At 38.6% G+C, this 14,640-nt stretch overlaps 1 protein-coding gene and 1 pseudogene across 1 annotated transcript in view; one reads left to right on the top strand and one right to left on the bottom strand.

The window, feature by feature from the left end:
- Positions 1 to 14,640, top strand: part of KIF4A (kinesin family member 4A) — a 121,695-nt gene that overhangs the window by 127 nt on the left and 106,928 nt on the right. Inside the window, exons 2-7 of the mRNA XM_012475038.2 lie at positions 246 to 386; positions 500 to 614; positions 7,575 to 7,765; positions 10,037 to 10,126; positions 13,164 to 13,330; positions 13,568 to 13,662. Coding sequence (XP_012330461.2) covers positions 267 to 386; positions 500 to 614; positions 7,575 to 7,765; positions 10,037 to 10,126; positions 13,164 to 13,330; positions 13,568 to 13,662 — 778 coding nt within the window. The 5' untranslated portion in view covers positions 246 to 266. The remainder of the gene's footprint in view (positions 1 to 245; positions 387 to 499; positions 615 to 7,574; positions 7,766 to 10,036; positions 10,127 to 13,163; positions 13,331 to 13,567; positions 13,663 to 14,640) is intronic.
- On the bottom strand, positions 4,247 to 4,744 carry LOC105732797 (large ribosomal subunit protein uL11-like; annotated as a pseudogene).

Below are 14,640 nucleotides of genomic sequence, written 5' to 3'. Positions count from 1 at the left end.
CGGTACCCTAGGGCTTTGGTTCTTTGTCGTCGTCCCCGTTGGAGTTTTTTCTTTCCCTTTCAGACGCTAGTGCACTCTCTTTAGAGTGCATGGCTGACGGGCAGTCCAGCCCTGGCCAAGTCCTGGAGAGTGAATCTCCCGAGGCAGTGATCCCGCTGAGGAGGGTCGGAAGCGGGGAGGACGCCCTCCCAACCCTACTGACCTACTAACGTTCATCAGCGAGTCTTCTTTTTTCCCCTTCGCAGAGACGGTGCTGAGATAGGATCATGAAGGAAGAGGTGAAGGGAATTCCTGTAAGAGTGGCGCTGCGTTGTCGCCCTCTGGTCCCCAAAGAGATTAGCGAGGGCTGCCAGATGTGCCTTTCCTTCGTGCCCGGGGAGCCTCAGGTGCGTAGCAGAGTCCGGAGTCCGTGTCTGAACAGCTGGGACCAAATGGTAATGAGGGGTGTAGTCTTGCCTTTCATTTTTTCCCCTTACGTCTTGTGTTTTGCCTTCTCTAGGTGGTGGTTGGTACTGATAAATCCTTCACCTACGATTTTGTGTTTGATCCTTCTACTGAACAGGAAGAAGTCTTCAATACAGCAGTAGCGCCACTCATAAAAGGCGTATTTAAAGGTGAGGCGATTTGATTCTTCGAACATAACCGATATATTCCTTAAGCATATACTATGTGTCAAGCACTGTGCTTGGGCACTGCAAACACAGGAATGGATGAATCATGATTGCTGTCTTCAAAAAGCCCTCGGCCTAATAACATTTGTGAAAGTCTGTACCCTTGAAGCTAGTTTTATGCTGTATTTGCTTTATGTGGTTCTGTTCATCTTTGACTTGTATGTGTTTATGTTTATCCTGGAACCTCATTCGATTATAAACTCTTTGGTGGTTGCTGATGGTGATCAGTGTGCCAACCTACTTGAGGCTCAGGCACTACAAAGCCTGTTGAGGGATTCAGGAGATAAATAATATAACTTCCAGGCCCTGAAGGAGTTCACAGTTATGATGACTACATAAATAATTTCGAATATATAAAAGTTTTTAAATTTTTTGTACATATCTTTTAGAAGAAAAATTTTTTAAGTTAAAAATATGCAACAGAGTCAGTCCGGCCATAGAAGTCGCTCTGCTCTCATACAAAGTGGTAGGAAAAACAAAAGGATGGCTCTAACTGCTTGGAGAATTTGGGGTGAATTTTACAGAGTAGGAAAACTTTGAGATGGGTCTTGAATGATAAATATAATTCTTTTAGGTGGAGAAGGGGAGTTCCTAAAGCTTCTGAATACTATGACCAGTAAATAATCTTTATTTCAGAAACTAAGTCTTTAATGCTGTTGAAGACCATAGCAGAGTTCTAAAGAAGGGAGCAGTGCCAAAGAGTTGTCTAATTATTATTCTAATACAGTGGTTATTCAAGATTCAAAACAAAGGTTCATTTAAAAGAAGTAGAATCATGGCATGCAGTGCCTTAAAGTTGAAAGCAGCATTTGTATATCATCTAGTTTGGTTTTTATCCAAAGAAAAATGTTTTCTAACAATATCTGACAGGTGAATTGCCAGTGTCTAAAATTTTTTCTTTGGCAGGGAACTCACTGACTCACAGGTAGTCCAGTTGAGATTTGGGTTTTGGACGAGTCTAATTATATTATAAAGATCTTTATGTTGAGATGAAATTTGCTTCCTGGTAAACTTCTCCACAGAGATGTTAGTTCATCCTTTTAGAAGCCTTCTTCCAGGCAACAGCTATTCACATATTTTTTCACCTTTTTTTGTTTAATGATATGGCTCAAGGAACATTGAAAATTTTGTTTCAAAATTTTAAGATATTAATGCAATATTTTCAAACTTATAGGATGTTGCAAGAACAGCATAAAGAATGTTTTTTCCCTGAACCATTTGAGATGACTTTAGTGTATATTTCCTACAAAGAAGGACTTTCTCCTAAGTTAACCACAATACACCCATGAAAACAATGAAATTTGCATTGCTACATTACTACCATCTATTCCTCAAACCCCATTCATGTTTCACCAATTGTCCCAGTAAATATTTCATGGCAAAAAGATCTAGTTCTAGATCACATGTTTTATTTAGTTTTGCTACCTCTTTAGTCTCCATTCTAAAACAGTTCTTTAGTCTTTTTTTGACTTTTATGATTTTTGACACTTTGAAGATTACAGGCCAGTTATTTTGTAAACCGTTTCTCAATATTGTGTCTGGTGTTTACTTATGGTTAGATTCAGGTTGTGTATCTTTTAGCAGGAATATCACAGAAGTGGTGCTGTTTTCTTCTCATTGAAGCCTATTGGGCAGCACATGATTTTTATTTGTTCTATTATTACTGATGTTCATTTTGATCATTTGATTAAGTTGTTAATCTGCTGGGCTTCTCCACTATAAAGTTGATCTTTTTCCTTTTTACATACTGTATTTGAAAACTGTTAAATGGTTCTATCTAATTCTCTTCTCTTTAATTATCCCTACCTTTCCTTTAGCCATTCCTGAAACAATATGGTTTTCAGACCCTTCACTGTCTGGTCAGATTCCTCAGGGTGTACCTTCACAACTTAGTAAGAGTACTACAGTTCTACTTTTATATTCTTAACTTGGGAAACTGATAGAATTAAATTATGTTCTTTAAAGGCAACATAAAGTAGAAAGTGATTCCAATATACGTGTGTTTGGTTAACACTGCCCTCAGTTGCAGAAACAAAGCCAATATTTTTTATAGTCAGCTCAACAGCACTCTCTTGTACTCTGAACTCCTGGTACCACAGAGCCCTGAGTATTTTGTAAAAACTACTAAAACCCTATTTCCCAAGTTATTGCTATCTAAACATATCTGTGGTATTGTAGAAAATTATGGAATGTTATTCTCCTGCCTCATAGTCATGCCAGGTGATACCAGCAATCCATTACAATGAAAATCTCAATTTAGCATCTTCTTATAATCTTTCATTTAGACCAACAAGTTCTTTCAAAACTTCAAAGTTTTCATTGACATTAAAACATTGTTTCAAAGTTTAAAGACTTTTCCTTCAGACTGCAAAATTATCTTGGTAAATAGCAGATAACAGCTTTGACATAAATATGATGATCATTTAACAGAGAAAGCTTGCTTTGTGTTCCTTGACAACATGTCTGCCACACTCATAAGGGACAGACTTCCATAAGGTCATTATTTTTTTCACCTTGAAGTAAATTTGGATTTCTAGTTCCTTTTAGCTGTTATGCTTATAGTTTTAGAAGCTACTACCCTATAATTAGGTAGCAAGTTGTAGTCATGCCTCAGTTAATGACAGGGATACCTTCTGAGAAATGCATTGTTAGGCGGTTTTGTCATTGTATGAACATTGTAGAGTGCACTTATACAAACCTAGGTGGTATAGCCTCTATACACCTGAACCTTTTGCTCCTATGCCACAAACTACAAAGCATGTTACTGTACTGACTACTGTAGGCAGTTGTAACACCATGGAAAATATTTGTGATCTAAGCATAGGAAAGGTGAAGTAGGCCGGGCATGGTGGCTCACGCCTGTAATCTCAGCACTTTGGGAGGCTGAGGCAGGCAGATCACCTAAGGTCAGGAGTTCAAGACCAGCCTGACCAACATGGTGAAACCCTGTCTCTACTAGAAATACAAAAAAAAAAAAAATAGTGGGGCATTGTGGCAGTCACCTATAATCCCAGCTACTCAGGAGGCTGAGGCAAGAGAATCACTTGAACCTGAGAGTCAGAGGTTGCAGTGAGCCGAGATTGTGCCATTGCACACCAGCCTGGGTGACAGAATGGGACTCCGTCTCAAAAATAAAAATGAAATAAAATAAAAAGGTGAAATAAAAATACGTATGAATACACCTGTATAGGGTACTTACTGTGAATGGAGCTTGCAAGACTGGAAGTTGCTCTGGATAAGTCAGTGAGTGAGTGGTGAGTGAATGTGAAGGCCTAACACATTGCGGTATACTACTGTAGACTTTATAAATACTGTATACTTAGGTTACACTCAATTTATTAAACCTTTTTTCTCTCTTCATTAATAAATTAGCTTATAACTTTTTTACTTTATAAACTTTAATTCTTTTAAATCTTTTTGACTTCCTTATAATAATACTTAGCTTAAAACACAAATACATTGCACAGCTGAATAAACGTTTTCACTCTTTACATCTTTATTCTGTAAGCTTTTTTCTTTTTTTTTTCTCACCAGTTGTTAAATGACCTTTATTGAAATATTTTCCTTTGTGCTTCTTAACTAGCTGGTCATTCCACAGCACCACTGTTGATGTCATCTATGATGTCATGAGGGTGGCGGCCATCAACATTACAGCCCACAGACTGGGCAGTCCCCAGGATCTCTTTAATGGTTCCAGAGAGTTCTCTGGCTAAAGATCGGTGCCGCATCTGTCAAGCAATGTTGACAATCTCATCGAAAGTGATATTCCCGCTGTGTTTAATGTTTTTCTGTTTCTTTCTGTCTCTTGGTGGTTCCTTAAAGGCTTTGATGATCAGGGCAGAGGCAGAAGGCACCACCTCAATCTGGGCCTGTCTGTTCTGAATGGTCAGTTTCACTGTAATCCTCAGGCCCTTCTAGTCACCCGTTCCCTTGGCAATGTCATCACCAACCTTTTTTGGAGACAGACCCAGGGTGCCGATCTTGGGGGCAAGCACAGAAGTGGCACCGACTTCACCCCCAGCGCACCTCAGGTGTACGAGTTTGATCTTGTTGGGGTCGAACTTTGGCGGCATGGTGGAGGTGACTGGTGTCGGATGAACCCGGATTCGGGACGACTGAAGAAAGTTGCACCTTGGCCTCCTCCGAGCCGAAAGCCGAAAAGCGTTTTTCTTTTTAAAAAATGTACTTTTTTACTTTTTAAACTTTTTGTTAAAAACTAAGACACAACCATCCACATTAGCCTAGGCCCACCCAGGGACAGGATCTTCAATATCACTGTCTTCCACCTCCACATCTTGTCCTACTGGAAGGTGTTCAGGGACAGTAACATCCATGGCACTGTCATCTCCTCTGACGATACCTTCTTCTGGAATATCTCCTGAAGGACCTGCCTGAGGCTGTTTTACAGCTAACTTTATTTTCATAAGTAGAAGGAGTATACTCTTAAAAATGATTAAAAGTATACTATAGTATACTAAACACATAAACTAATAGCAGTCATTTATTATTATGAATTACATACTGTACATAGTTGGATGTGCTATACTTTTATATGACTGGCAGTGAAGTAGGTTTGTTTACCCCAGCATCAACACAAACATGTAACAATATGTTACACTACAATGTTATAATGGCTAAATCAATAAGCAACAGGAATTTTTCACCATCGTATATACATTCCCCACGATTGAAATCCTATTATATGGCACACAACTGTAACAACTGAAGTTGAAGTGAGAATAGCCTATCCATTGTCTAATTATTTCTTTATAAAATCTTGCTACAGTTGTTTATCTGCCTCTAGCTTCAATCCAAACTTTGAATTTATGGGATAAAATGAAAATGCCAGCCGGGTACTGTGGCTCAAGCCTGTAATCTCAGCACTTTGGGAGGCTGAGGTGGACAGATCACTTGAGGTCAGGAGTTCGAGAGCAGCCAGGCCAACATGGCGAAACTCGTGTCTACCAAAAGATACAAAAAATTAGCCAGGCATAGTGGCAAGTGCCTGTAGTCCTAGCCGCCCTGGAGGCTCGGGGGAGGATCGCTTGGGCTTGGGAGGCAAAGCTGTGATTGCACACGCTGCACTCCAGCCTGGGTGACAGGGTAAGACCTTGTCTCAAAAGACTGAGTAATTTGGATTATCTGACAAGAGAATATACAAAAACGAATACACAAAATAAACATTTTTACCAGAACTAAGCTCAAATAGAAATATACTTTTTTTTTTGAGACTCAGTCTCGCTTGGTGGCCCAGGCTGGAGTGTACTTTCACCATCTCGGCTCACTGTAACCTCTGCCTCCCGGGTTCAAGCAATTCTTCTGCCTCAGCCTCCCAAGTAGTTGGAACCACAGGCACCACACCCAGCTAATTTTTGTGCTTTTAGTATAGACAGTGTTTCGCCATGTTGGCCAGGCTGATTTTAAACTCTGACCTCAAGTGATCTGCCCGCCTCAGCCTCCCAAAGTGCTGGGATTGCAGGCCTGAGCTACCATGCCTGACCAATAAAATCAAACAGAAAGATACTTTATGGGTCTTTCGGCAAACAGTACTGATAACATAGGTGATAACAGAAAACACAGCCTCTGTTCAATAGTGCCTTCTGTTTAATAATAAAAAAATACAAACACGGGGGGAAAAGAAAACACAAATCATTTACCATCCTATTTCTCAGAGATAAACATTAAAATGTTAATAATTTATATACTTTTGATCTTTTCCTATCCATACACTTACATTTAACAATTATTTTTAAGCTGCTTTTTTCAGTTAACTATATTGTGAACATCTTTGAATAAATGATTCGCCCTCTCTCTTTTTTTCTTTTTTTCTTTTTTTAACATTTTTATTTATTTATTTTTTAAAGATGGGGTTTCATCATGATGGCCAGGCTGGTCTTGAACTCCTGACCTCAGGTGATCCACCCACCTCGGCCTCCCAAAGTGCTAGGATTACAGGTGTGAGCCACCGCGCCTGGCTTCTCTCTCTTTTTTTTTTTTTTTTTTTTTTTTGAGACAAGGTCTCGCTCTGTCACCTAGGCTGGAGTGCAGTGGCATGATCAAGGCTCACTGAAACCTCCACCTTCCAGGCTCAGGTGATTCTCCTGCCTCAGCCTCCAGAGTAGCTGGGATTACAGGCACCTACCACCACGCCCCTCAGCTAATTTTTGTATTTTTAGTAGAGTTGGGGTTTCACCGTGTTACCCAGGCTAATCTTAAACTCCTGAGCTCAAGCAATCTACCCGCCTCGGCCTCCCAAAGTGCTAGGATTATAGGAATGAGCCTCGGAATCTGGCTCCTGAATGGATGATTCTTTATCAATTCTCAATAAAAGCAAAGGACATATATCACATTGAATTATGCTTAAATGGTGATATTTCTGTGAGGAGCCTGATAGTATGGTCCAGATACATTCTAAGAGTTCAGATATAAAGTGGATGCTTAAAAAACAGTTGTTGTTTCCTTTTCAGATGAAGACTGTTAATCAAGGAAATACATGCCAGAATACTTTCTTTATCTTTTATTTAATTTCTGTAATTTAAAATTGCTTACGGTTGGAAGACAGAATTTTGAAGCTTGAAATGGCTTTTAACAGTGGCTTGGCCACCTTCGTTTATTCAGTCATATTTTTAAGTGTTTGATTTCCTAGCTTCTAAGGGCTATCACTAGGGGGACACATTTTAGGGTTGTTTTTTTGTTTTGTTTTTGTTTGTTGACTTTTTGCTTATTTTGAGTAGTGCAAGGCCATGGCACCCACAGAACTTTTCTTTGTGTCTGTCATTCCTAAGAGACTGTATTAGGAGAGCAATCTCAATTTTATTACAAATAATTGCTGAAGGAAATGGAGTGTATTGATTAGATAAAAATGTTTAAACACCACTATGCATGTGACATCTATTTTGCCAGGATATAATGCAACGGTCCTGGCCTATGGGCAGACTGGCTCTGGAAAAACCTATTCGATGGGAGGTGCATACACAGCAGAGCAAGAGAATGAACCAACAGTTGGGGTTATTCCTAGGGTAATACAACTGCTCTTCAAAGAAATTGATAGAAAGAGTGACTTTGAATTTACTTTGAAAGTGTCTTACTTAGAGGTAAGCAATTTACATTAATTATTCTGAATTCAAAATTGTCCTTGGGTCAAAAAATAAATCCAAATCAGATTTTTCCTGCCATGACTCAAATTAGTAAATTGCATTTTTTAGTAAGTTGCATTTTAATAAATTGATAGAGAAAACTTACTCAGTTAGATCCGGCTCCCATCCAATTCTTTTCTTGGTGTTAAAATAGTCTGTTTAATTTGATTGTTGGAGGAATTGGCATTGCCATATAAAAGGATGATAGGAATTCTTTAATTTCAGTTTGGCCTCTGTTACTGATTACCTGTAGAGTCTGCAGAATAGTGTTTGATTTCCCTTTACTGTTTTGAGACTTAAATGATAATGCTGTTGCCTCATGAAGAATGTTATAAAAACCTGCTGAAATATTGAGCTGTATAAGTGTTGATAGAGTGTGTTTATTAAACAGATATTTACTGAACACCTACTATGTCCCAGGCCCTGTTATAGGCACTTCGATATATGAGGTACTTGGTATATATCAGTGAACAAAACAAAAATTCTAGCCCTTATGGGAGTTTTTGTTCTAGTGTATGTTAGTATAGTAGTAGACTGGCCAGTTATATCTAACTTCATAACACCAAAAATGCATGTTTAGGGAACTGATGGCTTCTGGGAAACTAGCTAGTTGGTTCCATAGCAGTGATGTCTTATTCTTTAGGGAGTAATAATTAAATTTACATAATTTAAGCATACAATTATAAATTGTATGTGAATACTTCATCCTGAAGTTCAATCTCAACATGTTAACAGGTAAAGAGTTGTAGAGCTGGAAGGCGGGGATTACATCATTAAGATTAGCCCTCTTGGCCAGGCCCGGTGGTTCACACCTGTAATTCCAGTACTTTGGGAGGCCAGAGTGGGAGGATCACTTCAGCCCAGGGGTCCGAGACCAGCCTGGGCAACATAGGAAGACCTTGTCTCTACAGAATATTTAAAGATTAGCCAGGTGAGGTGGTGCACACCTATAGTCCCAGCTGCTCAGGAGGCTAAGGCAGAGTGGGGGGATTGCTCAACCCCAGAGTGAGACCTTAAAGACAGTTTGGGTTTTTTTTTAGATGGAGTTTCGCTCTTGTTACCCAGGCTGGAGTGCAGTATAAAGTGCGATCTTGGCTCACCGCAACCTCCGCCTCCTGGGTTCAAGCGATTCTCCTGCCTCAGCCTCCCAAGTAGCTGGGATTACAGGCATGCACCACTATGCCCAGCTAGTTTTGTATTTTTGGTAGAGACAGGATTTCTCCATGCTGGTCAAGCTGGTCTGGAACTCCCGACCTCAGGTGATCTGCCCACCTTGGCCTCCCAAAGTGCTGGAATTACAGGCATGAGCCACTGCACCTGGCCAAAGGCAGTTTTTAATTCTATTTGTTCATTTATTTATTTTGAGAAAGGGTCTCACTCTGTCACAGGCTAGAGTGCAGTGGCAGGATCATAGCTCACTGCAGCCTCCAACTCCTGCTCAAGCAATCCTCTCACCCCACCTCAGCCTTCCAAGCAGCTGGGACTACAGGCGCATGCCACTTTGCCTGTCTAATTTTTAAATTTTTGTAGAGACGGGGTCTCACTGTGTTACCCAGGCTGGTGACGGACCCCTGGGCTCAAGTGATCCTCCTATTTTGGCCTCCCAAAGTGCTGGGATTACAGGCGTGAGCCATTGCGTCCAGCTAGAGTAGCCTTCTTGAGTCTCTTGATTAACCTAGTTGTGGCCAACATAAGTGAATATAAAAATAATTCCGGATCCTGGTATGTTAAATAATAGCAATAGCAGTGATAACAAACAAATGTAGTGCTTATATATGCTAAACACTGTTCTAAGTACTTAAAATTCTGTTTCCTCTTGAAGTATTAGCTACTACTTCTTCCTTTTCCATCCACTCCCATCTATGTACCTGTTATTCACATTTTAACAAAGTGGGTGAATATAATGCTATTATGATGCCATCAAAGAACTGAATTTGCATGGTCATGTAACTTTTCATGTGTCTGCTGTTCCTAAGAGACTCTGTCTTAAGAGAGCAGTCTCAGTTTTGCTACAAGTGGTATGTGAATTCATTTTTATAAAACATCAAGTGATTTTTTTTATTGGGTTATGGTCCTTTTCTTAATTCTACAAGTAATACGTGTTCATTATGAACACATTTTTAAATACAGGAAGTCACAAATAATTTTTAAAATTATCTATAATCTCACCACTCAGAGATTACCACTGTTAACATCTTGGTTTTGCCACTTTATTTTCAACAATATCAGATTTACAATGAAGAAATTTTGGATCTTCTATGCCCATCTCGTGAGAAATCTCAAATAAATATACGGGAGGATCCTAAGGAAGGCATAAAGGTGTGTTTTTCTCTTATTTAATGTTATTACAAAATGTTGGCAATCATAATACTAAAGTTCACATCCCTTTTATCTACCACTGTGGTTTTAAATGACTACTCTCATCTCAGCAAGGTTTTGTATAGTCCTAAATCCCTTTGTTAATCTAAATTTTCTAGATGGGAGCTCTTGTAGGGGAAGCAAGGAAGGACTCATGCTATTTTATCACCTTCCTCTTACCTAGAGGAATGCTAATATCAATTAAATATTATTTACAGAATTCTAAGGCTGAGCAATCCAGTATGTTAGCCACTAAACACAAGTGGGTATTTAAATTTAAATTAACTAAAATTGAATAAAATTTTAAAAATTCAGTTCCTCAGGCACACTAGCCACATAGCAAGTGCTCAGCAGCTACATATGGCTAGTGGTAACCATACTGGAGAGCACAGACAGATACGGAACATATCCGTTTATTTTTTTTCTAGGTCGTTAAGTTGTTAGACAGCTACTAATGCATGGATATGATTGAACATATCTATGTCCGATAGAAATTGTGCTAGGCTTTGGGATGATATTTTTTAAATGGAAAAGTTAAACAATATAAAATTTTTTAAATGTGTAAGTATCATAGGAAGAAGAGCTCACTTATTTGAGAATCTTCTGTCAGATGGTATAGATGCAAGATGAGGAGCTAGAACTGAACAGAAAATGTGACCAACTTAATGAAATAAAATGAGAAGACAAGATTAGAGAAAAAAGGATAAAAAGGAATGAGCAAAGTCTTCAAGAAATATGGGACTAGTGAAAAGACCTAATCTACGTTTGATAGGTGTACCTGAATGTGACGAAGAGAATGAATCCAAGTTGGAAAATACTCTTCAGGATATTATTCAGGAAAACTTTCCCAACCTAGTAAGGCAGTACAATATTCAACTCCAGGTAATACAGAGAACACCACAAAGATATTCCTCAAGAAGACCAACCCCAGGGCACATAATCGTCAGATTCATTAGGGTTGAAATGAAGGAGAAAATACTAAGGGCAGCCAGAGAGAAAGGTCAGGTTACCCACAAAGGGAAGCCTATCAGACTTACAGCAGATCTCTCAGCAGAAACCCTACAAGCCAGAAAAGAGTGGAGGCCAATATTCAACATCCTTAAAGAAAAGAACTTTCAACCCAGAATTTCATATCCAGCCAAACTAAGCTTCACAAGCGAAGGAAAAATAAAATGTTTTGCAAACAAGCAAGTACTTAGAGATTTCACCACCACCAGGCCTGCTTTACAAGAGCTTCTGAAAGAAGCACTACACATATAAAGGAACAACCAGTATCAGCCTTTCCAAAAATATATCAAAAAGTAAAGAGCATTAACATAATGAAGAATTTACATCAGCTAATGGGCAAAACACCCAGCTAGCATCAAATGGCAGTATTAAACTCACATATATTATTATTAATCAAACTGGATAAAAAGCCAAAACCCATTGGTATGCTGCATCCAGACCCATCTCACATGTAACAATACACAAAGACTCAAAACAAAGGGACAGAGGAAGATTCACCAACTAAACGGAGAGCAAAAATAAATAAATAAATAAAAAGCAGGAGTTGCAATTCTCACCTCTGATAAAATAGACTTTAAAGCAATAGGGCCGGGCGCGGTGGCTCACGCCTGTAATCCCAGCACTTTGGGAGGCCGAGGCGGGTGGATCACGAGGTCAAGAGATCGAGACCATCCTGGTCAACATGGTGAAACTCAGTCTCTACTAAAAATACAAAAAATTAGCTGGGCATGGTGGCGCATGCCTGTAATCCCAACTACTCAGGAGGCTGAAGCAGGATAATTGCCTGAACCTAAGAGGCGGAGGTTGTGGTGAGCCGAGATCGCGCCATTGCACTCCAGCCTGGGTAACAAGAGCGAAACTCCATCTCAAAAAAAAAATAAATAAATAAAGCAACAAAGATCAAAAGAGGCAAAGAAGGACATTACATAATGGTAAAATGATCAATGCAACAAGAAGAGCTAACGATCCTAAATATATATGCACCCAATACAGGAGCAACCAGATGCATAAGACAAGTTCTTAATAACTTATAAAGAGACTTAGGCTCCCACACAACAATAGTGGGAGACTGTAACATCACATTGTCAATATTAGACAGATCATTGAGACAGAAAATTAACAAGGATATCCAGGACTTGAACTCAGACCTGGAACAAGTAAACTTAATAAACATTTATAGAACTTTCCACTTCAAATACACAAAACATACATTCTTATCAGTACCATATCACACCTATTCCAAAAGTGACTGCATAATTGGAAGTAAATCACTCCTCAGTAATTGCATAGCATTTCATAGGTTTAAATGAAATATTGGTTGGCTGCTTGTTTATTTTCTTCCCTTATTCCTTCCTGTCTCCATTGTTAAGCACAATTATTGGCATAAAAGAGGTTTTCAATTCCCATTTTTAGACTGCATTCTAGCCTGGGCAATAAAGCAATACTCCCGTTCTCTCTCCCTCTTTCTCTTCCTTTTTCTTCCTCTCCTTCATTCTTTTTTTTCCTCTAGAAAAAAAAAACCCAAACAGAAAAATGAACTTTCCTTCTAAGACCCTCTGGGAAGTTACATTCTAGATACCAGAGCTTTAATTGACTAGGAAAAAAAAAGAAATTAAATACAAATAAAATTCAGTTTTTAGTCACAAGTTACATATGGCTAGTGGCTACTGCCATATTAGTCCAGAGTAACAAACATTCTATTGTATAGTGCTGTTCTGGATAATGACTGAACAAAGATGTTAAAGAAGAAATTGAGGCACAAGATGAGAAAGAAGAGTTGAATTAATTAGATAACTTGTAAAGGTCATTCTAAGCCTCAGTTTTATAGATTCTTAAAGGTCATCTTTTTAAACCATGTAATAATAGTAGAGAGATAGTTGTTTCATTTTGGAATAAAGGAAGAGTTATTCTCACAGAAATAAAACTGTTAAAAAATAAAAATAAAAAAATGAACTATAAATTATAAGAATTTTCTCTTTCTTGCAATTAGATTATGGGACTCACTGAGAAGACTGTTTTAGTTGCCTTGGATACTGTTTCCTGTTTGGAGCAGGGCAACAACTCTAGGACTGTAGCCTCCACAGCTATGAACTCCCAGTCATCCCGATCTCATGCCATCTTTACAATCTCCATAGAGCAAAGAAAGAAAAGTGACAAGTAAGTTACAATTTAAAGAGTCAAGATTTTTAGTATTAGTTCTATTAAGGTTAAACATTAGGCTGCTTCTTCAATTGATTTGACAAATCATCAGACATCAGTATTATGAACACTAGTGACTAATGGAGCCATTTTGACTGACTTGAAAGAAAATGAGAGCTGACAGGTCAGCTTTGATACTCAGCTACTCTCAAGCTTGTGTACCATTCTCACTGTGTCTTCCTTTCATTATCACAGGAATAGCAGCTTTCGCTCCAAGCTGCATCTTGTAGACCTCGCTGGATCAGAAAGACAGAAGAAAACTAAGGCTGAAGGGGATCGTCTGAAAGAGGGTAAGAGAGAAATTAAGATCACAGCTGTAGATACAAACTTCTAGTACTCCTGTTGGTATTGCTGGTGTTTTGATTGGGATTTCAGATCACATTCTAATAGCAACTACTATTCAGGTGTTTGAGGCTGACTTCAGAAATAGTGGAAAATTGTTTCTTTCCCTTGCACTCATTCTATAATTCAGGTATGAAATTTGGATCTGGCCCTTGGTTTGATTTCATCTGGTCCAGACAAGTTTTAGTTTTAGTTATTTTCTTTTGTTTTACCCCAACTATTTATAATTAAAATCAGTATCCTGATTCTGTCACTTTAAGTATCCATCCCTTCCAGACGTTGTCACATATAAACCTCAGCACCATTTCCATGCCTTCGTTGAAGTTGTTAAGTTTAAGTGATAAAATTCCTAAAGCTAGAAGAACCCTGTGATGTATATGCCATCAGAAACCTTCCTCTAGCATGATAATGACCTTGTAATCTGCATGCTTTGGGAATGATCCTTCAAGTGATTATTAATCTCTCTAACAAAACTTAACATCCAGCTCCTGTATGTCAATTTTGTTCTTAAGGATATAATAAAATAGTTCATCGGATACTTTGCTAAATCCAGATATACCATGTCTACCATATTTCTTATAGCTACCAGCTTAGTAACAATACAAAAAAGAAATAATGGTTAGCCTAAAGTGCTTTTTCTTAGTAAAGTCAAGGTTGACTTCTAGTGCTTATTCTTCCATTTGTAGGTTCTTGCAGGCTGTCTCTGTAATAATCCACTATAGACTTATATCAAACCCACTGTTCTGTAATTTGTGGAATTAACTTTTACCTGTTTTGAAAATTGAAATTACATCTGCCCAGTCTTCTGGAACATCTTTCTCTGTGGTTCCTCAAAGATCATTGACATAGCTTCAGCAGTCTTGTTTGAAATTACTCTCTGTTCCCTTAGCTATAATTCATCTGGTCCAACATATTTAACTCTTATT

This window comes from Aotus nancymaae, unplaced genomic scaffold (assembly GCF_030222135.1).
Source record: "Aotus nancymaae isolate 86718 unplaced genomic scaffold, 86718_ANA_hifiasm-v0.15.2.pri h1tg000081l, whole genome shotgun sequence".
NCBI classification, from domain to species: domain Eukaryota; kingdom Metazoa; phylum Chordata; class Mammalia; order Primates; family Aotidae; genus Aotus; species Aotus nancymaae.
The sequence above is the reverse complement of the archived record's forward strand: the minus strand, read 5'-3'. Positions and strand labels throughout refer to the sequence as shown.